Source organism: Achroia grisella, unplaced genomic scaffold (assembly GCF_030625045.1).
Source record: "Achroia grisella isolate CSIRO2021 unplaced genomic scaffold, CSIRO_AGI_Agris_v1 utg241, whole genome shotgun sequence".
Lineage (NCBI taxonomy): Eukaryota > Metazoa > Arthropoda > Insecta > Lepidoptera > Pyralidae > Achroia > Achroia grisella.
Genome location: NW_026712734.1, coordinates 3,597,807 through 3,622,105, shown reverse-complemented (window position 1 = coordinate 3,622,105; position 24,299 = coordinate 3,597,807). Strand labels below are relative to the sequence as shown.

Genomic DNA, 24,299 nt, shown 5'->3' with positions numbered 1-24,299 from the left:
TTACTCTGTGCAAGACTGCGCAAACCTCATAAAATCTTCGACAAACATACTGCATAATACACGCCACAAGACCCGCCTAATGATTGTGAAAGGGACGGACGATTAGTAACTGCACACGAGCGAGCGAAACGCACTATACGTGGACAGAAATGCGCAGCATCACAGAGCGAGACGGCAAGATTTTAAATGTGTAATCGCGAGAGGGAGGGGCGACGGCTGCCTGCTGTTGGTCCAAATGGTGAATTATTGAAGCCCACGACCGCCCTTTGGGCTGCGAGTGCCGGGCGGTCGGGGGCGGCGGGGGGGACGGGGCCACTTCGCGCGCCTTTCCAACGTCACACCAATTTTGAATTTGGAACCGCGAACGGCCATCTTGGCCGAATTCGGTTTTCGCGAGTGCCGATGTTCATTTAGTGGCAGTTGACCATAAATTAGTTTTGTTTTTAAAGTGATGGATACAGAGCATTGAGGTCGGTGGAAAGCAGGTTGGTTATCTGTAATTTTTATTATCTACTAGCTTTTGCACGCTTCGGTCGGGTTAATTTATCCCCTTAGGGGTGAATTTATGAAAATCCTTTCTTAGGTGATGCCTACGTCATAGTAGCTTTATGCATGCAAACTCTCAGTCCGATCGGTTTAAAATTGACAAAGTTTCATACAAACTTTCATCCCATATTTTATCCCCTTGGGTGCAGAATTAATCAAAATCCTTTTTTAGCGGATGCCTACGTCATAACATCTACCTGTATGCCAAATTTCAGCCCGATTCGTTCAGTGGTTTGGGCCGTGCGTTGATAGATCACTATATCACCTTTGAGTTGTATATATTTAGATTTTTGAAAAAATAATATTGTTAGTTGTAAAATTTGTAGGGTAATTTCGAGGGAGATGGCTCTACTAAATTTAGTGTTCCCTTGTGAAGGAATTATAATTAATACATAACTAAATCACATGGAAAACTATACTTTAATTAAAACTATTTTTTTTTTATGATAATGGAATGGTGCACCCGCATGCGCTAACTGGTTACGTTGGCGGGGCACCAGTGGAGGATGATATGAACATGAGGTCAGGTCAGTTCCCATGGTGATGAATTCACCAAGAATTTATTACAATGGTTTTCAGGGAGTACCGGGTGGAAATCAACCTTGTTATTAATGGGGTCGCCTCCACATAACTAACAATCCCCTTCCCCCCCCAATTTTACCCCCAACTATTATCAATCATTAACGCAAAATCACCTAAAAATAATAGAAATACATGTAAACTTAATTAAAAAAATTCGACTGGCAATTTCCCCCGGAGTATCCGGGAGATATGACCAGAGATCGCCATAGTAGCTACTCGAAAAAAGATAGCCACTACGTAATAGTTTCACAACATCACTTTCTGATCCATATGATTTCCAAAAAAATATCAAAAAAGAAACAACTAAAAATATATCATACGTAATCTTAAACAATACAATCAAACGTAACATGTAGTTATCTTGTAAAAGTATCAAAAAATTTATATATATTCTATATATAAAAATAAACTGTAAATTAAAACTGTATATAACAATAAAAAGAAAAGGATACATACCGGCAATCACGAATAATTCATTAATTTATAATCACACAAAAAAAAACCTTAAAAAATAAAAAAATAAATTTAAAAAATAGCAAAAAAAAAGGATACATACCAAGAACCGCAATTTCATGAGTGTAAATAATCCATCTCCTAATATATAATCATCTAAAAAATAACAACATCCCAAATCCAATCACTCGTCTTAAAATCAAACATTTCACATACTACGCTAAAGCGAGCGTAATCCGAAAGCGCAAACGCAGAAGCTAAGAGTTAAAAAAATATGCTCAGACATCACTTTGGTGTCTAGGTAGGTAGGTACCTATTCCAGATCATCAATAATTTCACGTAGGTATCTGTAAACTCCTGTATTACCTACTTTTGTAATTATGTACAGTCAAGAGCAACACACAAGTTTCTTGCTCGTTCTTCTTGTGATGAGACAGCTTTCCGAACGAGTGGTAGATAAAAAACAAATTGTTATGACTATTCAAAAGTGCTTAAATTAAGTTTATTTGAATAAATGATTTTCTATTCTATTCTATTCATACCTACCTACCCACTACCTAAGTACCGGGGGAAAAGGGATTGTTAGTAATGTGGATTGAGGATCTTATTGCTAGCAATGTACCATGTCAGGTTGATCTCCACGCGGTTCCCACTGGAAACCATCGCGATAAATTCCTGGTGAATTTGTCACGATGGGCTGACTGATCTGACCTCATGTTCATCTTATCATCCTCCACTAGTGGCCTGCCAGCGTAAACCGTTAGCGCAGGCGGGAACACCATTCCATTATCATAAAAAAAAATGAGCTCATCAGTCCACATTCCCCACACTCATATGGAGTTCGAGAACATCTCCACATGACCAACATCTTAAATTTAATATTAGTAAAATAGAATAGAATAGAATAAAAAATCATTCATTCAAATAAACTTAATTTAAGCACTTTTGAATAGTCATAATAGTCATAGTAAACCGTTACCGGCGGCTGCTCCATTCCATTCTCATCCATAAAAAAAAGTTTCAAGTTTCAAGGCACACTTTGGTACCTCTACTAGGTACCTAAACCAGATCATCAACATTTCACGTATTGGTAAACCACTATAGTACAAGCACTTTAGTACCTAATTATGTACAGACATACCTACCCACTAAGTACCTACTTACTTAAATCGATACCTACTATAAATTTGTGTGATCTCAATTTGCCACCCTTTTATACAATAAACGTGCTTTACCATGGTGTGGCGATTTACGGATAGTGCACGGCAACACTGTTGCCTAGCTACGACAGAGCAATAAAATAACAGGTCTGTCATTCGAGACCGAATCGCCTTCTTGTACATATACTAATTGTAATTACTTCTTTAGCGTCTTTATTGTTACCGCTATTATTTGTGTTTATGTTGTGTTCTTGTAGCAGCAGCGGGAAAGAAGGAGGTGAAATGATGAGTCCAGATTGTTGCTATGTACATATTTATAATTACGAAATATTTACAATGAATATATAGGTATGTACAAGAAAGTGATTCGGTCTCGAATGACAGGCCTGTTATTTTATTCTTCTGTCGTAACTAGGCAACGGTGTTGCCGCGCGATTATAATTAATTCGCCACACTTCTATATTATAAATATGTAAATAGTCACGACTGGTTTCTCTTCACCTCTTTCTTTCCTGATGCTGCTTCTACATGAACACATAATCATAAATAATAGCGGCCCCATCTTAGCCGCTAAAAATGTATATATCTACCTAATATATACTCGGTAGGTTTGAGAATAGGTTGCCATCAATATTTATTCATTTATTTACATATTCATATATTTCTGGCAACCAGGCCCATATTATAAATACCTTACAGAATAACATACCTAAAGTAAGATTATTAATTCCAGTCATTAAAATGACATTTCCAGTGTTTCAGGTTTTTAGTTCCAAATAAATAGTGATGTGGTATAATCGAGTTTTTACAATTCAAAGTTAGTCGAGATTACATATTTTTTATTCAATATCAAATTGCCTTAGAATAAAAATTCTAGTATTAATTTCTCTGAATCTCTTTTTACGTTTTTTCCCAGCTTTTATAATAATTTTATAGTGAGAAATTTTAATATGCTGGTAAGGTCTATATTTCTAAAATCTGATTATTTAATACTATATGTATTAAATATTAAAAATAAAAAAAAAGTCTTCGATACCTAATAAAATAAAACATGACTAAATGTCTAAGTCTATTGATTTGTCGAACATCACTATTGTAGCGGGTCACCTTTTTTTGTATCAGTGACAGATGCACTTGTCATTTTACTGACTGGAATTAATAAACGTACTTTACATATAATTTATTATTAAAAACTAATAGATACACCTAATAAAAGCATACATACACACTCACCTATATATCCATCATACATACAAGTTACGTAAATCGGAGCCTTAGGACTTAAAAAAAACTAAATTTATTTAAATATAAACTTTCAATTTTCATATGTTTTCCTTTTATTACATGTTACTATTAATGATGGTGAATTCTTCATTGCGTAGTAGGCAATTAATAGGTATGATAACGAGGTAACTGCCTTGTATAGCCTCAAAATCCTCTCTGTCACATCTTAACTGTACTCTTGTAGGTTTTGGGAGTGATAAGATGTATCTATTGACGACTGTCTAATTCTTGCATGGCTTCATTCTGGAGATGAATGGTTGTTAGATTGCAGTATTTATCCAAGATCTTGGTCATAAAGTATAAACACAGATAGGTACATCATACTTTGACGACCTCGGTGGTCTAGCGGTCAAGCACACCGCTTTATGACCGATGGTCGCGGGTTCGATTCCTAGTATATCTAGTACCCATAACACAAGCTCTAGTAGCTTAACTTGGGTCTAGATGGATCTGTGTGAATTGTCCTGAGATTATTATATTATTATACTGGTACATAACACACACAATATAGTCCAAATTTTATATTACAACATCTTTGTTTTTCTTATAACATTGATCTTTAAATATGTATCTTTAGGTAAAATATCGTTTATATATACCTAAGTATCATGTTCATCATTATATAATATACAACAGAAGACCGAAGAGCTGGCAGCTACCTTGGACAAAGAATTAGTCTAGCTATTCAAAGAGGGAACGCTGCCAGTATCTTCGGAACTTTGCCTAAAGGGACCCCTTTTAATAATATATATTAGTTATTGTATTATATTTTTTAAGCTTTTTAATTTTAGGTTGTAGTTGTATAATTAAGTTATGTAAATGATATATACAACAGTATATTATATATATAACAGTACATTATATTATATATAAAACAGTATATTATATACTGTTTTAAACTTGACGTGGTCATTATTTATACGTATAATTAGTAAGAATCACGGGATCTTACCACGTTTTATTTTTGCTGAGTTCCCGATATTTCGGCAGTGTTTCAACCACCATGATCACGGGTAGACTGAAGAGCAGCGGGTAGATGGGTAATTTTCTATATGTTATAATAGTTTTGATCAATGTATAATAAAAGTTCATGTATTTGGAAGGAACTGACTTCTATCATACGGCTAATGCTAGTTCAGAAGACAGGACCACACAGAAATACTGACAGGGTTGATATTATCTTGAAAGTGTACCTATTGTATGTATATATATATATATAAATAATGCTGTAACGATCCTTCTGAATTAAATAACGATTATTATTATTACTAGCTGTACCCGCGACTTCGTCCGCGAAAATAGTGACCTTGACCAAATAATGAAAGAAATATTTAATGACCTAACCCAATAAAAGCCAAATGAAAAAGTTTCATCGTTTCATCCTCAAAAATGACGACACTTCAAATACATAACTCTTTCAACCCTTTATAACCCTTCTATCGCATTCAAAAGTAGCCTATGTCCTTTCTCAGGATCTAGACTAACTATGTAGCAAATTTCATTTAAATCGGTTCAGTAGTTTTGGCGTGAAAGCGAGACAGACAGACAGACAGAGTTACTTTCGCATTTATAATATTAGTGCTGTGTGGTCACGGCACTGAAGACGGCAATCTGCCACGCTAGCGCTGATATACCACACCTTTCGGCCAGTACTCCTCCTTCATGAAAATGGGCCTTGAAACTCGCGTTGTGGCTTGACTGCTGCTGCGTCACCGTCAATGTCAGGTTACTCCTGGTCATTATATAAACTACAATGTCCTGTCCAATTTTTACACCCCTATGTGAGAACCCATTCCAAAAAATCGTTTAATATTTTGAGCAATTTTTTATTTTAATTTTATGATTCAGTATTATACCTAGATTATACCTACTAGGTATTATAGGAGGTATTATACTACAAATTTATATATCTACCTAAAATCTAAGCTCGTCCCTACTAAACTATAGTCTTCATATTATTATAAAAGCTATTTACGTATTGTTAATTGTCAAAACCAGTTTAAGTCGAAGTGATTATGAGGTGAGGTGATTTAGCACATCAAATTCAAAATAAATTCAAATTCAATATGTCTTTATTCATGTAGAGATCTATTACAGACTCTTATGATATGTCAAATCTACCGTCAGTTCGGAATGATTTCGAGATGAGAAGAACTGACAAGAAACTCAGCTCAGCTCAGTTCACAAGTTACAAGAAGGAAGAATATAGACAGTTTCAAAAGAGTTAGTGATTGCACCAATAAAAGCTTACGGAACAATAATAAACTGATTTTACCTAAATGTCGTTTGGCTAAAGTTAGTAATTCGTTTTATGGCAATTGCGTAAGGTTTTACAATAAAATACCAGAGTCTGTTATAAATCTGCCAGAAAAAATATTTAAATGTGAAATAAAACAGTTCCTATACAAAAAAGCTTACTATAAAATTGAAGAATTCGTTAACGACAATAATGTTTTTATAGAAGAACTTTAAATCCATAGCACTGACAATATTATTTGATTACTCTAATAATGAGTGCGTAGCGATTTCTATGTTGATTATCGCATGCCTCTTACTTGTTATACTGTAATTATTTATATAAAAAAAACATCTATTAAAAGAGCAACACACAAGTTTCTTGCTCATTCTTCTTGTGATGAATCTGCATTCCGAATGAGTGGTAGAACCAAAATATGACTATTCAAAAGTGCTTGTAATGAGTTTATTTGAATAAAGATTATTTCTATTTCTATTTCTATTATTTCTACAATAATGGAGATTCATTTTTAAATCCAAATTTGGGAGAATAGATTCACCACCAGCATATGCTATTGCAAAAGCAAATAGTCTAATCAGTGTTCGTAACCCGATCCATTTCCAACTTAATTATATACACATAAGTATAAAATTCATATGTCACACGTGATTTTGATGAAATTTTATATAGGTATATCTATACCTACTCGGTAGGTTGCCATTACTTTATATTTATTTATGTAGATATTCATTTATTTCAGTCAACACATGTTATAAATACTTTTCCCTGCCGGTCCTAGCCACTTTGTTAATTGGTGAGCCCACCTTTTGTCCGATCGATCCCCCGTCCAATTCAAACGGGGATCGAAATTACGACGGCCTGAGCCGAGGTTCGAACCCCTAGTGGTGCCCTCAGACTAAAGTCGTATCCGTCGGGCAGGAGTTGGCCTTCAGCCGCTCCATAAGTCCTTCCGCGGGTTTGGAGTGCCATCTGCACTCGCCCCATAACGTCCGGTGAAGCTGTAAAGGCCAGCTACGGCCAACAGCATTAGAGTAGTCCGAAAAAAAAAAAAAACCTTTTGTCTTTGTACCTAGCTAAATGATTTCCAGATAAATTTACATAAAAAAAACTATTAAATATCCGGAGATCCTTCCCCATAGAAAGCCTTTGATCTTTAATCCTTCCGTGCTCGGTCTTTCTGTGTATATAATACTTGTTTACACACTTTCTCGTCACTGTAATGATCACTAAACACCTTATTATACTATTATTGTCACTTTAAAGAGAGCTTTAGTCCCGCGCCGACGCAGGAAGTCGCCGACTAGTCTGCCACTTGCTTGTAGTTTTATAACAAAGGGGTGTTATAAGTTTATAGTATTGTAGTATACTAGCTTTTGCCCGCGGCTTCGCTCGCGAAACCGGCTTACCTAATGACTAGGTACCTACAATAAATATATATAACTCAAATGTAACTGACATAGTGATCTATCAACGCACAGCCCAAACCACTGGACGGATTGGACTGAAATTTGGCATGCAGGTAGATGTTATGACGTAGGCAGCTAAGGAAGGATTTTGATTAATTCTACCCCCAAAGGGATAAAATAGGGGATGAAAGTTTGTATGAAACTTTGGCAATTTTAAACCGATCGGGCTGAGACTTTGTATGCATAACGCTAATGACGTAGGCATCCTAAGAAAAGATTTTGATAAATTCCACCCCTAAGGGCATAAATTAACGCGAGCGAAGCCGCGGGCAAAAGCTAGTTCATGTATATATCTCTTGAAATAAATATATCCTCAAAAAATGGTTGGGCTGAATACTGTTATGGAAATGTTGAATAATGTTTTCACTACAAACATTTGTATTCATGAATATGATTGTTTGTATCGTTATATATAATTTGTATATATGTACAAAACAAATGTATATGTATTTATATCAGTTGTCTAGTAACCATTATAGGTACACATGCTCTGCTTAACTTGAGACTAGATGGCGCTGTGTGAATTATCCAGAGTTATTATTATTAAGTACGAATACCTAAAATACCCAATTCATCTTAAACCTGGTAGGGCCATGTGCATGAACCATGAAGCATTTTTTATGCGGCTATTCCCTTATAAGAATGCACCTACTCTGTGTCAAAATTAAGTGATTGGCACCCTAACACGACCTCCCAACGATACCCTCACGCCTCCAACAATGAGAGGGCAGCAGACGCACTCAGGTGCATGTTCGTTTATTATCACATAACTGGATTACCTCCTCAATTCACACCCCTTTGAATTATTAAAAAAAATGTAAATGAACGTGTGATGTGTCTCTAATCATTGGAGATGAGCTCAGTCCTGGCAATGCAACCCTCTCTCCTGGAGGAGGGGGTTTAGTCATGTGGATTAAAAACTAAATTACTAGCAATGTACCATGTTAAACTTCCACGGTCTCCTTGAAGCCACGTTGAACTCCTGTTCAATTTGTCAAGATGACAACATTTTTTTAAAAAGAATACGGGCTGAGTATTTGTCAGTTATTTAAATTATTAACCGGGTCTTAACACGAATAATTTTATGGCAAATAAATAAAAAAATAGCCGAGAGAGTCAAAGAGCACATCGCAGCGGTTAAAAATCGACAACCACACAAATCAGCGATTCCCGATCTTCTACTGAACGCTGGAACAAATCACTGGATTGAACTACATGCGCCTAAGGTCCTCTCTACTGATCGCCACTATTACCCACGAATGGTCCGGGAGGCGATTGAAATTAAAAAACATCCCAATTTCAACAGAGAGGATGGCTTAAAATTATCATCTGCGTGGAATCCAGTCATAAATAAATTCAAGCAAAGTTCAGTAGCATCAATAGTCAATAAGTGTATGGATACCGTGAGTGCTGTGTGTCGCGAACTTTCGTTAAACAATCTAGTGACGGTAGATGAAGAAAAAACTGCTGTCACCTACCTACATTGACATCGCTGTTACTCCAGTCAGCTCGTGACCACGGCTAGTGCAACCTAGTCGAAACCTCGAGAGGTAAATGCCTTTATTTGCCATAAAATTATTCGTGTTAAGACCCGGTTAATAATTTAAATAATGTATATTAAACATGAAAGTTTAAAATCTTGTCAGTTCTCATCTCGAAATCATTCCGAACTGACGGTAGATTTGAAATATCATAAGAGTCTGTAATAGATCTATACATTAATAAAGATATATTGAATTTGAATTTATTTTGAACTACCTGGAAAATATACTTTATTTTTCTAAAATATAATAATGTTAGAAACATTATTGTTGTTTGTAAACTTGTGTGTTGCTCTTTTAAATAATCATTGTAACTTTACATTTCCAATGCGGCCCATGCGAATACAGACCAGCAACTAGCTCTAATTTATTAGGGTCAGATATTAAGTACACAATAGGATTAAAACTGTCGAAGTGATTACGAGGTGAGGTGATTTAGCACATCAAATCTATACATATAAATAAAATTGAAGTATCTGTTTGTAATATCGAAATAACCGTTTTTTACTGCATGCATATAATAATAATAATAATAATAATGTTGCCATCTCCTCTCCTTAAGAGGGGAGATGAGAATTTTTGGATAAAAATAGTAATAATAATGTCTCAGGACAATTGACACAGCGCTATCTAGTCCCAAGCTAAGCAGAGCTTGTGTTATGGGTACTAGACAACTGATATAAATACATGGATACATTTTTTTTTGTAAATAAATACATATTATACATAGAAAACACCCAGACCGATACAAACAATCATACTCATGAATACAAATATTTGTACCGTGCGAGGAATCGAACCCGCGACCATCGGATAGCTAAGCGGTATGCTAAACCACTAGACCACCGAGGCTGTCTATTTACCATATGTATCTGAGTATTTACCATATGTATATGAATATAAATATGGTAAATACACAAAAAAAACCTTTTTAAATTTTTTGTCTGTCTGTCTGTCTGTTTGTTCCGGCTAATCTGTGAAATGGCTGGATTTTGACGGGACTTTTATTGGCTGGTAGCTGATGTAATGAAGAGTAACTTAGGCTACTTTTATTTTAGAAAATGAAAGTTAAATTCCACACGAAGTTGCAGCTAGTATAAGATAAAAAAAATGTAAAACAAAACTATCTATATTACAATTACAAAACCATCTTGTCTCATTGACTCCCGGACGCCTGAGGCGGGGGCCAGCGGACGGGCGAGGAGCGCGGCGCGCCTCAAATATTTGCACCACATAATTGGTGGCGGGTTCGAATCCCCCGCGACTCATGTGCGGTGACACGGGCTCGCGTGCTCGCAACGATTGGATTAATTGAAAATGTTGCGACTATGTCAATATAACTTGTTTATGGTTTCAATACAAACAGACGAGGCGATTTTCCGATTATAACTTGAGGGGTAGGTTTTAGTGTTGTTTAAACTTGAAGGTTTTTTTCTATAATACGTAGCAATTACTTTTAATAGATTTCAAGAAGTGACAGATATTCATTGAACTACATTTTCTTGGTCTTTTAGGTTTATACTACACTAGCTACTCGCCCCAGCTTCGCCCGGGTGTACATGTATAATATATATAAACTATAATCTTTAATCACTCTATCTATTTAAAAAAACTGCTTCAAAATCCGTTGCGTAGTTTTAAAGATTTAGGCATACATAGGGACGGACAGACAGCGACAGCGGCTTTGTTTTATACTATGTAATGATAAAGGTTAAATAATATTAAATTCTCTTTCTCACATAGAATTAATAGATTGCAACGATAAGTTAGGAGGTTACTTAATCCTATATAAGTAATAAATAACACAGCGCCATCTAGTCCCACGGTGAGCAAAGCTATGTTATGAGTACTAGATAGGTAATTGATATGAATAAGTACTTAGATCTTTCTGTAAATACAAACATAGGAAACACATTTTGGGAACCTCAGATCTAAACTAAGAATCGAACCCGGTACTATCCAGAAACAACACAATCGTCTCTAACTACTAACCATCAACAACTCTTTTATATAATCCAGTGAAAGTGACAATATGCAAAAGTTATCTGCAATAACTCGTGAAATATGCACAAAAAACTTGCATCCGTAGGTACCGCGCACTGACGGACCGACAGACCGACGGATTTCTGCACTTGTGTGTATAATCCGTGAACAAATCGGTAATCGAACTGACAATGCATACTTCCGATTTTGGTAGCGAGCTCACTAATATTGTAATCTAGCTGACCCGCGCAATTTACTCTGCGTCACACTTAGAATAGAATAGAATAGAATAGAATAGAAAATTATTAAATCAAATAAACTTAATTTAAGCACTTTCGAATAGTCATAACAATTTTTTTTATCTACCGCTCGTTCGGAAAGCTGTCTCATCACAAGAAGAACGAGCAAGGAACTTGTGTGTTGCTCTTTTAAATAATCCTTGTAAGTTTACATTTACAAGTCGAAATGTGTGGCTTAGGTACTTGATATTTATTATATTTATAGACGGCCTCGGTGGCCTAGCGGACTAGCACACCGCTTTACGGCGATGGTCGCGGGTTCGATTCCTCGCACGGCACAAACATTTATATTCACGAGTATGATTGTTTGTATCGGTCTGGGTGTTTTCTATGTATAATATGTATGTATTTACGAAAAAATGTGTGTATTTGTATCAATTGTCTTGTATGTAGGTACCTACATATAACACAAGCTTCAGCTAGCTTAACTTGGGTCTAGATGGCGCTGTGTGAATTGACCTGAGATTATTATTATTATTATTTATTTCACCCAATTATTATATGATATAGGCATATGTCATTCTGGTGTATAAGCTATATTATTGTAAAGTTTCATCAACTTAGATGGATGTGTGTTACTATACCTACATATAATAACAAACAACCATTTATGCATACTCACAAACTACCACGTTTATAATACCAGCTGTAACTACCCGCTGCTGTAACTAACTACGTTAAATATAATTAAAACAATATTTATATAAAAGAGCAACACACAAGTTTCTTGCTCATTCTACTTGTGATGAATCTGCATTCCGAATGAGTGGTAGAATCAAAATATGATTATTCAAAAGTGCTTGTAATGAGTTTATTTGAATAAAGATTATTTCTATTTCTATTTCTACTTAACATTACCTAATACTCGATTTAAAGATTTACTAGCTTTTGCCCGCGGCTTCGCTTGCGTTAATGTATCCCTTTAGTGGTGGAATTTATCAAAATGGGGATGCCTACGTCATAGTAGCTTTATACTTGCAAAGTCTCAGCCCGATCGGTTTAAAATTGACAAAGTTTCATATAAACTTTTGTCCCCTATTTTATCCCCTTGGGGGTAGAATTTATCAAAATCCTTTCTTAGCGGATGCCTACGTCATAACACCTACCTGCATCCCAAATTTCAGCCCGATCCGTCCAGTGGTTTGGGCTGTGCGTTGATAGATCACTATGTCAGTCACCTTTAATCTCCTACGAAACGGCTTGACCGATTCTCATGAAATTTTGTGAGCGTATTGAGTAGGTCTGAGAATCGGCCAACATCTATTTTTCATCCCTCTAAATGTTAGGGGGAGTCAGTGCCAGTGCGCGGTACCTACGGATGCAAGTTTTTTGTGCATATTTCACGAGTTATTGCAGATAACTTTTGCATATTGTCACTTTCACTGGATTATATAAAAGAGTTGTTGATGGTTAGTAGTTAGAGACGATTGTGTTGTTTCTGGATAGTACCGGGTTCGATTCTTAGTTTAGATCTGAGGTTCCCAAAATGTGTTTCCTATGTTTGTATTTACAGAAAGATCTAAGTACTTATTCATATCAATTACCTATCTAGTACTCATAACATAGCTTTGCTCACCGTGGGACTAGATGGCGCTGTGTTATTTATTATTTATATAGGATTAAGTAACCTCCTAACTTATCGTTGCAATCTATTAATTCTATGTGAGAAAGAGAATTTAATATTATTTAACCTTTATCATTACATAGTATAAAACAAAGCCGCTGTCGCTGTCTGTCCGTCCCTATGTATGCCTAAATCTTTAAAACTACGCAACGGATTTTGAAGCAGTTTTTTTAAATAGATAGAGTGATTAAAGATTATAGTTTATATATATTATACATGTATATGTTTAATCTCCTACGAAACGGCTTGACCGATTCTCATGAAATTTTGTGAGCGTATTGAGTAGGTCTGAGAATCGGCCAACATCTATTTTTCATCCCTCTAAATGTTAGGGGGATGAAAAATAGATGTTGGACTACCACAAAATTTTTTATTTTATTTTAAGGTAAAACAACGTTTGCCAGGACAGCGAGTTTATATTTATTTAGAACAACATTAATTTAAAAGAGCAACACACAAGTTTCTTGAATTTGATTTTTTTTAATTTAATTCAGGCTACATGACCCATATTATAAATACATTATAGACTAACATACATAAGAAATAATAATAAAATATGTTAATAAAATTGTCTCTATGGTCACGGCACTGACGACGGTAATCTGCCACGGTAGCGCCGATAGACCACACCCTTCGGCCAGTAGTCCTCCTTCATGAAGGTGGGCAGCATGTTGGTGGGGACTCGGGTTGGTGGGGAACGATTTGAAGCCCGTGTTGTGATTTTCCAGCTGCATCACTCTCAATGACTGTGTATTATCACAGTATTATTGTAATTATGTACAACATTAATTTGAAAAGAATACGAGCTGAGTTTCTTGTCAGTTCTTCTCATCTTGAAATCATTCCGAACTGACAGTAGATTTGACATGTTACCACCAACGGCAACCGTTCGCCATCGTGCCCCGCTAAAGCAGATTTCAGCGACTACAACGCCATCTGGTTTGAGATAACCACCAAAATATATTTAAAATATTATTTCTGCTTATAAACTGTAAAGTAAATATATAAATAGTAAAGTTTAAATCTAATTATAATTATGACATAAAATGTTTGATATAATCATGTTTATTATTGAGTACAAGATATGTTCTGATTTGACCATAACAGTCCCACCTATCTACTGACTTTAAAAAGAACCACCATATTGTGTGCACAGACCAGTTCGGTTTAGATGCTCGAAGTGAAAAATACATATATACATATATACGTTGCTGCTGCCTCGTAACACATATCATAAGAGTCTGTAATAGATCTACATGAATAAAGATATTTTGAATTTGAATTTATTTGAATAAAGATTATTTTTATTCTATTTTATTTAATTATTTAGGTGTTACTTAATGTAACATTTGTCGATCTGTCGGTCCCCTAATCGAAAACAAATTACTTGTTAATAAACTGTTTACGCTTCCCATAATAGCTTTTCAATTACATGCCACAGAATAATTCTGAACCAATCTCAATGGTTGTTCCTATAAGAAAATATGGACCAGCCAACGTGACCCTCAAATCAGTTCATCGCACATACAAATCTTAAATATTGACGTGTCTGAATATACGGGTCGTTCATAATGACCTTTAGTTCCGAGTTGGGATTATAGGATTCAGACAGAGATGGCTATATTAATTCGCGCGTGATGGAGCGAGAGCGCGTTTAGGGTGGATTATTGGTGACGGGTGTCGGGAACAGTCGGTTCGATTCCGACAAATGCCTCGGTAATGATGTCTTGAGTTGACAGATGTCATCGTCCGTTGACTGACTCCAATTGGGATTTACGCTTTATGATTTTACGGAATGGAAAAAAAATGGTATCGAGTGTTATATTTTTGAGTTCTGGCCGATGACAATGATTGAGAAATTAATAAATATTATGGTGGTTTATGGAATTCAATATCTTGAGTGGTTGCAATCAAATTATTGCAACGATTATGTACTTACTTGAAGGAGCAAACGGATGCAATGCACGTGCGTTGTATCTAGTTGTAGGTACTTAAGTGCAGGTATGATATTTTTAATATTGAATAGAAATAGAAATAGAAATAATCTTTATTCAAATAAACTCATTACAAGCACTTTTGAATAGTCATATTTTGATTCTACCACTCATTCGGAATGCAAATTCATCACAAGAAGAATGAGCAAGAAACTTGTGTGTTGCTCTTTTGAATAGATGTTTTTTTTATATAATAATTACAGTATAACAAGTAAGAGGCATGCGATAATCAACATAGAAATCGCTACGCACTCATTATTAGTGTAATCAGATAATATTGTCAGTGCTATGGATTTTAAGTTTTTCTATAAAAAAATTATTATCGTTAACGAATTCTTCAATTTTATAGTTAGCTTTTTTGCAAAGGAAGTGTTTTATTTGACATTTAAATCTTTTTTGTGACCGATTTATAACAGACTCTAGTATTTGTAAAACTTTACGCAATTGCCATAAAATTACACTAATAATGAGTGCGTCGCGATTTCTATGTTGATTATCGCATGCCTCTTACTTGTTATACTGTAATTATTATATAAAAAAAATCTATTCAAAAGAGCAACACACAAGTTTCTTGCTCATTCTTGTGATGAATCTGAGTTCCGAATGAGTGGTAGAATCAAAATATGACTATTCCAAAGTGCTTGTAATGAGTTTATTTGAATAAAGATTATTTCTATTTCTATTTCTACTTAACATTACCTATTGCTCGATTTAAAGACAAAATTACTATTTGCGATCGCGAATAGCCATTTAATATATTTAAAAATAAAATTATAATATTTCAAATTTGGAACGTCAGGCACAGAACATCGATGCTATTTTATATACATTTAGCACTCCTTCTCGAACATTCCGTGGCGTCATTATTAAAAAATCTGTGCACAATACATTCTAAAGATTTCTTTTATTCAATTTAAAACAAATCAAACATTGCAATATTCTTGCAGCAAACAATTACTGCTACTAAATATAATATAATAAATTACAATAAGATATCAAAGGATGTACTGGAGTTACAATTAAATAAATATTTATTTAGCAAAGCCTATTACACACTAAACGATTATCTACTTGAATGACGAGCGTGCACGGCAGTAGTTGTTCATGCACGGGATTTTCATTTAATGTTAGACATAGACACATATAAATATACATTGTAAATAAACTGGCTTTAAAAAAAAGTAATTCAATTGAAAAAAAACTTGACGATCAAATGCAGGTAAAAATGTCCTACACGAAAAAATGATTTTCGATTTTGTTTTTGATAATCTACGGCCCCATAGACTAACAAATATCAAATCTTCAGTTATCAGTTATCCACTTAGAGCCGCCACTTCATCTACATGTTAAGTACGCGTGCACCTAATATTCTAATAGCTAATAACACTAATATCTGAGTAATCTGCCGATCTTTCACCCCTACATCACCCTCCCTAGATCTCATCTCATTTATCATACATAAACAGAAAAAGATACCTTTCCGTATGACTTTAAGATACACAATAGCTTGACTTGTCTTACCATCACTTTGAAAAGAATATACCAATTGAATTTCGACTCAATTGCCATTGCCAAAGAGTTTAATTTTCATTTGCATACAGAAATATAGCCACGGATGTTTAAATGAAGTGTTATTTCAGTTATGCTTAATATTCGACTTTAAGATATTGGTTTTTAAAGTTGATTTTTCTTTGTAGCGATGTTATTAAGTGATTTAAACCTGCCTAATCTACTATCTCATTGCTGTGTCGTATTAGATGCGATCGCTTCTCGATAACGTGTCGCCTGGCGTGGCTTTTATACTGATTGGTGTGATTAGATTGTGATGATATGTGTGAAGGACTCATCACTTCGGTAATGTGATGGATGCTGGACTCCAATCATTTGATTTAGCGTAGCTACTTAGATCTTAGATCTAACGTAGACTTTTAGTGAATAAAAATGACAATAAATTAAATAAAAAAAGCGTAATCATGGCGAGATATACTTTCAAGTCTTTTTACTTATAACTCTGCATAATTTTTTACTTATTACTTATGAATATTGCATATTTTTATACTTGTAAATAGAATTTAATGCCAGTAGGACTGAAAATTTGAAAATTAAAAGACTCAAATGGATATAGGCAGGTCACATAATAAGAGGAGATGATAAATGGAGTAAGAAAGTGACAAGATGGTATCCCAGGGAAGGAAAAAGGAAAAGAGGCAGACACCACACAATGTACCATGTCAGTTTGACCACACGGTACCTGGAGATCATCGTGATAAATTCCTGGTGAATTTACCACGATGGGCTAACTGACCTGACCTCATACTCATCTTATCATCCTCCACTGGTGCCCCGTGTAAACCATTAGCGCAGGCGGGTGCACCATACCATTATCATCCATTAAAAAAACTCTATATGAGTCGCATATTTCTTTAAATAAATTATTATATTGTATACAATAAATTTTACGTAAGTACAATACGCAGTGTTGTGTGCGGGGAACCGAACCCGCGACCCTATGAAAAGAGAGCACTTCCACTAAACCAGTGCACAATTGACGATTGTTAATTACCGCTAACGGTCGATAGCTATATACAAAACGAACAAAACAATGCGTCGTTGTGTTGGGGAACTTGAGCGGGTATTGTTGTGCCAACACAGCTCTGCCAGCACCTGGCCGACGGTAGCTTGATGGTATACTGAATGCCTACTTGAAAAAAAACATATTCCCATTATAAAATCAACATAAGATCTTTCTCAGTTTGACTGTACATGTATTTTATATATAAACCTTCCTCTTGAATCACTCTATCTATTAAAAACCGCTTCAAAATCCGTTGCGTGGTTTTAAGGATTTAAGCATACATAGGGACGGACAGACAGCGACTGCGACTTTGTTTTATACTATGTAGCTTCGCTTCGGTTCGCATGTATTGTATATATAAACCTTCCTCTTAAATCACTCTATCTATTAAAGAGAACTGATTCAAAATCTGTTGCGTAGTTTTAAAGATTTAAGCACACATAGGGACGGACAGACAGCGACAGCGACTTTGTTTTATACTATGTATTGATAATGTTTATTATATAACACGCAGCAGACATAACTGTATTTAATATTTTTTTTATTCTTCTTTACCTAGCTCTACACGCGACTTCGTCCGCTTGGAATTTAACATACATTTCTAAAATAAAAGGTTTTTGCTAAAATAAAAGTGACCTAAGTTACACCTTACTATATCAGCTACCTGCCAATAAAAGTCCCGTCAAAATCGGTTCAGCCATGTCAGAGATTAGCCGGATCAAACAGACAGACAGACAAAAATGTTATTTTTGTACCGTATTTATCATATGCATGTAGTAAAAAACGATTATTTCAATATTATAAACATACACTCCAATTTTATTTATATGTATAGATTATATAATGTTTATTATAGGTATATATAATAGTCAGTAGGTATAGCTGTATCTCAATTATTTTTTATTTTATTCCTTAAATTGTGTAATCAATATTTTCCAATGGAAATGTATGTGAATTTAAATTAATTTCACACACGTTTTATAACTACCCGCCACCGCACAAGCATATTTCGCGTGTTAACCCCGCACCGAGGGGTCCATTGTGCCCCTTTAATTGTCGCTGCAATCAACCCTCTCGCCGCGACTTTGTTTTAAGAATTGGGGTCCAAAGAGGTTGTTGATTTGAGGATTGTTCCGCTAACGACGGTGCATGCATACTAGTGCAGGCACATCAAAGCGCATGTACATCCGGCCGGACTGATGCTTACTTAACGTCAATTGTTATTTAAGGAGATTTTGTAATTAATTGAATTTTTATGTTTGTCGTTTATGTTAGTTGTTAATACCAAAAATGCACGTTTACCGCTAAAAATAATCCATTTATCGAATCTCCTCTGTTTCAAGACACTCTCCTTGATGTGAAGCCAAACCTCGAGGTCCTTGGCGTTGATATATCCAGTGACGTTCAGTTTTGCGGTCATTTGGAGGACAAGGCTAAAATAGCCTCAAAAAAGCTTGGTGTGCTCAGTAGAGTGAGACGGTATTTCACGGCGGCCCATCGCTTGCAATTATACAAGGCGCAGATCCGGCCGCGTATGGAATACTATTCTCATCTCTGGGCAGGAGCACCACAATACCAGCTACTTCCATTTGACCGCATTCAGAACCGAGCAGCCAGAATCATTGGTAATCAACGTCTATGTGACAGACTCGACTCATTTGGCTTTGCGGCGAGATATTGCATCTCTGTGCATTTTCTACCGCATATATCACGGGGAGTGTTCTGAGGAATTGTTCGGATTAATACCAGCTGCTGAGTTTCACCACCGTACCACCCGCCAGAAACTGAAATACCATCCTGATCATCTGGATGAATGGCGGTCCTCCACAGTGCGGTTTTTTAGACTTTTTGCCACGCACAACCACATTGTGGAATCACCTTCCAGCAATGTTATTTCCGAACCGATACGATATTGAAACCTTCAAGAAAAGAGCTTATTTCTTTTTAAAAGGCCGACAACGTACTTGCAGTTCCCCTGGTGTTGCGGGTGCTCATGGGAGGCGGTATTCACTTACCATCAGGTGAGCCGCATGCTCGTTTGTCCCCTGTGTTATAAAAATCTAATCTACTCTAAATATTTGAAGTAACTGTTCTATCTACCAGCAGATTACCGAGTATAGAAATGATAGATTTGGTTCAATATTGTATGTTAAATAATATTAATAACAAATTTGGATGAGTGAACTAGAAAAAAACAATCGATTGATTGATTTTTAAGGTCTGTACGTTAATTCAATTGTTATAAGTTAAATTTATTAATTGTTTTATGTTTATCTCATTGTTTACTTTTACTTTTTTATAATAAAATCACTCTACAGATTTTAATAAAATTCAACCTGAAGATAGATTGTATCACGGAGACCGAAATATGATAAAAAGACGTAGTTTCAGGTATATATGTCACTTATAAATACAAGTTTACACTTAGAAAGTGTACACTATTATTTTCTTTAGATTCGAACTCACAACCTAAAATCCGTAACGCACCAGTTAACCACGTCACACCATTCATTAATTACTAAAAACATATCTCAAAAGCATTGAAATTGGAGGGTGTTTCAATTCCACATGAAAAATCCATTGACAGACCGCACCATACACAAAACGCTTGCAAACGATTTGAATACAATACCGTAGGGAGATTTCAGCATATCAAAAGGGTAGTCATACAACGCTTTCCAATTTACTTAAAACAAGCACAATACAGCCTCTCGATCTGTGCCGCCGCACCGCTGTCACGCCCACGTCTATGATGCTGTGGGAGATTTAACGGGGATGGATATAGTTGGAAATAACGACAAGAATTTTACGAATTTCCTGGCAAGTGATGGAGGGTCGAAGGGTTTGCGATGATGCGTGGCTTCAAAGGCTTGCTGACAAGAAACGGGAGCGCCACCTAGGCAGTTCAGTACAGACTATAGTGTTCACTTATTTGTTATTTATGTCTTCTTGTATGTAAGTTGTTATCGACGTAATATCGGCTCGTTAGCCATAGCTCCACGTGTTTACTCCGCGGCGCTTGCGCAGGGAATCCCTTCCCTCTTGCGCACGGCGGTCCGTGTACGCTCGGCTCGAGACGATAGATAATAAACTACTAGTGTTTCCACATACACTACACAGACTACTGCCGATACTGCCCTTGTCGGGCCTGTGGTAGGCCAGGCCGCTCTCGTATCGGTTTATACAGCCACGAAAGCTGTTCACAGACCATTATTATTAATCTACCAGGTCGTAATACACAAGTACACAGGTTTTTTAGAACAAGTTCCGTTTCGTTCACTTATCTGAATCTTATTAATATTAAAATATATATCTGCCAGAAAAAAGATTTAAATGTCAAATAAAACAGTTCCTTTGCAAAAAAGCTTACTATAAAATTGAAGAATTCGTTAACGATAATAATGTTTTTATAGAAAAACTTTAAATCTATAGCACTGACAATATTATCTGATTACATTAATAATGAGTGCGTAGCGACTTCTATGTTGATTATCGCATGCCTCTTACTTGTTACACTGTAATTATTTATATAAAAAAAAACATCTATTAAAAAGAGCAACACACAAGTTTCTTGCTCATTCTACTTGTGATGAATCTGCATTCCGAATGAGTGGTAGAATCAAAATATGACTATTCAAAAGTGCTTGTAATGAGTTTATTTGAATAAAGATTATTTCTATTTCTATTTCTATTAGAAACGCCAAAGTTTGTAAGTATGGATGTTTACTACTCTTTCACGCAAAAACTACTGAACGGATTTTGATGAAACTTTACAGTAACAGCTTATACAAAGGAATAACATATGGGCTATGAATATCACGCTGGTGCACAACTAGTATTTTCAATAAATTATTTATAAACTACTGTAATTTCTGTAAATACAGCAGAAAGCGAGTAAGTTTCAAAGGGGTTGGAATTACCGTGTAACAAAGGGGTTGAATTACCGTGTAAATAAAGATTGTTACAATCATCTCTAAATTAATATTTGTAATAAAAACCATATATCAAAATTACTGTGAATAAGTAATTTGATGGCCTCGGTAGTAGCCTATCTTCTGAGGGTCGCTGGTTCGATTCACGTTCGCACGATACAAACATTGAGGTGGGTACAACTGGGTATAACTGATACAACAACTTTTGTATTCATGAGTATGATTGTTTATCGGTCTGGATGTTTTCTATGTAGATTATATATGCATTTACAAAAAATGTATTTAAGTATTTTTATCAGTTGTCTTGTATCTATAACACAAGCTCTGCTTAGTTAACCTTCCTGGGTTATTATTATTATTATATTTCCTGGAATGTTCCATTATGATGCCAACAAGTAACAATAACCAACAAAAAAAACATTTTCATTTTTGTATCTGCTTTGGTTAAAAATATACAATTTACGTTACATTATTTTTCCTTGTTGCAGATGTAACACATCCTCAAGATGCAGCCATTCCAGTCGAGCGGCCGCGCAGACGGTCCCCGGGAGTCGTCACCCGACCGGGCCAAATCTCCTGACACGCCAGCGCCAGTCCTGAACTTCTCTATAGCAAGGTTAATGGAACCAGACAGAAAGAAATCTGTATCACCGGAGCCACCTCCTCCTCCAGGTTTCCTCTCCTACGGAGCCCAACTATTAGATTCAGCATTCAAACAGTACATACCCTCAGCTAGGAGGCAGTTGGTATCTCATTATCCACTGCTGTATTATAGCCCCGATTTAGTATCTTTGACTTACGCTCACCAATTACATCTGCCAAGACCACCACCAGCGCCAACGTCTCCTGTCCAAAGACCTCCAAGTCCCAGACAACCAGCTGCTGATCACGCCGTATCATCAACTACAGGACCTACACCGTCTCCAGCAAAGAACAAGAGTTTCGCTTGTGGCGACTGTGGGAAGGTTTTTAATGCGCATTACAATTTGACGCGGCATATGCCAGTGCACACTGGTGCGAGGCCATTCGTCTGCAAAATATGTGGCAAGGGATTTCGGCAAGCGTCTACATTGTGCAGACATAAAATTATTCACACATCAGAGAAGCCCCACAAATGTCTGACTTGCGGGAAAGCATTTAACCGATCATCGACGTTGAACACTCATGCTCGTATCCACGCTGGGTACAAGCCGTTTGTCTGCGAATTCTGCGGCAAAGGTTTCCATCAGAAAGGCAACTATAAAAACCATAGATTGACGCACAGCGGCGAAAAGGCCTACAAATGCAACATCTGCAATAAAGCATTCCATCAGATCTACAACCTGACCTTCCACATGCACACACACAACGAACGAAAGCCATTCACGTGTAACATATGTGCGAAGGGTTTCTGCAGGAATTTCGACCTTAAAAAGCATACGAGAAAGTTGCATTTGGGTGTTGTAAACTCTAATAATGGAGACTCGTCTTTGGACACTCAAGATGAGTCTACGCAAGAGGCTACAACGAGTCCTGGAGAAGAGGCTGGAAGGGCGGCCTTCAGGCCTTTCTTGGGGTCTTCGTACCCTCGTCTATTAGACCCGGCACGGATGGCAGCGCCGAACAATTTCTTCTCTAAACTGTTGTGACCCGGCGCTGCTTACTACAACAATTTCGAACCTAATGAGTGAATTGATGTTGGATTTGATGTACCTATTAGTTAATAGAAAATTATTTATTGTGTATAATAAAGATTTTATTTAGTTTGTAGTATAATATTATGTGATAACTGTATATTTGTCGTTTAAATTCGTATCTTCTACATTTGAAGATGTATACACCCAGGAACATAAGAATACAAGAGTCAGAGTTCTTATCAATCAGGTCACAAAAAGAAAGAAAAAAATATCAACCTTATCAAGGTATATGGTGAGGGCAAGAGAGTGTGTTCCAATGCTTTTTAAAGTGACTTTCTAACTTATATAATACTAGCTGTACCCGCAACGTCGTCCGCGATTATTTTTTCATTATTTTGGTCAAGGTCACTATTTTAGTGATATGTACAACGCGTTTATTTTTATTGTATTCAACCATAAAGATAACTTTGAATTTCCATTTTCAACACCGTACAACCCTTTTTGCGCGTTAAAAAGTAGTCTGTCATTCCTCGGAGTCTAGAATATCTGCGTGCCAAATTTCATTTAAATTGGTTCAGTAGTTTTGTCGTGAAAGCGAGACACACAGACAGACAGACAGACAGAGTTACTTTCGCATTTATAATATTAGCAAGGATAAGACATAATATAAAGACTTTATAAATTATATAAGTCAGAGTTATAAGTCACTTTAAAAAGCATTGAAGTAAACCTCTTACTTCTCACTCTATATTGATGCAATAGGTCATGAGTTCGAACCTGGACGACCCATATAAAGCTTTGTATTTTAATATCTTTCTGTTTAACTTTCCTGCGATTGAAACAGCGATAACAAACCAATACCATATTCAAATATTGTTAGTGAAAATAGTTTAATCATCGACAATTGTTACAATATTTCTGAACACCCCATCAGGTTGGAGTCGTGAACATTAACTGCAATTGTAAATAGGTTTAAGTTAACTTTAT

The 24,299-nt window shown here is 35.9% G+C and overlaps 1 protein-coding gene across 1 annotated transcript; it reads left to right on the top strand.

The window, feature by feature from the left end:
- Positions 1-376: 376 nt before the first annotated feature.
- On the top strand, positions 377-23,324 carry LOC131842581 (fez family zinc finger protein erm-like). Its single transcript, XM_059191158.1, has 2 exons — positions 377-485; positions 22,185-23,324. Exon 2 carries the CDS (start codon positions 22,203-22,205, stop codon positions 23,322-23,324), a length of 1,122 nt encoding a protein of 373 aa, XP_059047141.1. The 5' UTR covers positions 377-485; positions 22,185-22,202.
- The last annotated feature ends 975 nt before the right edge of the window (positions 23,325-24,299 follow it).

Coding starts and splice junctions, on each gene's coding strand:
- LOC131842581 (XM_059191158.1), top strand. CDS start 22,203: ATGCAGCCATTCCAGTCGAGCGGCCGCGCAGACGGTCCCCGGGAGTCG.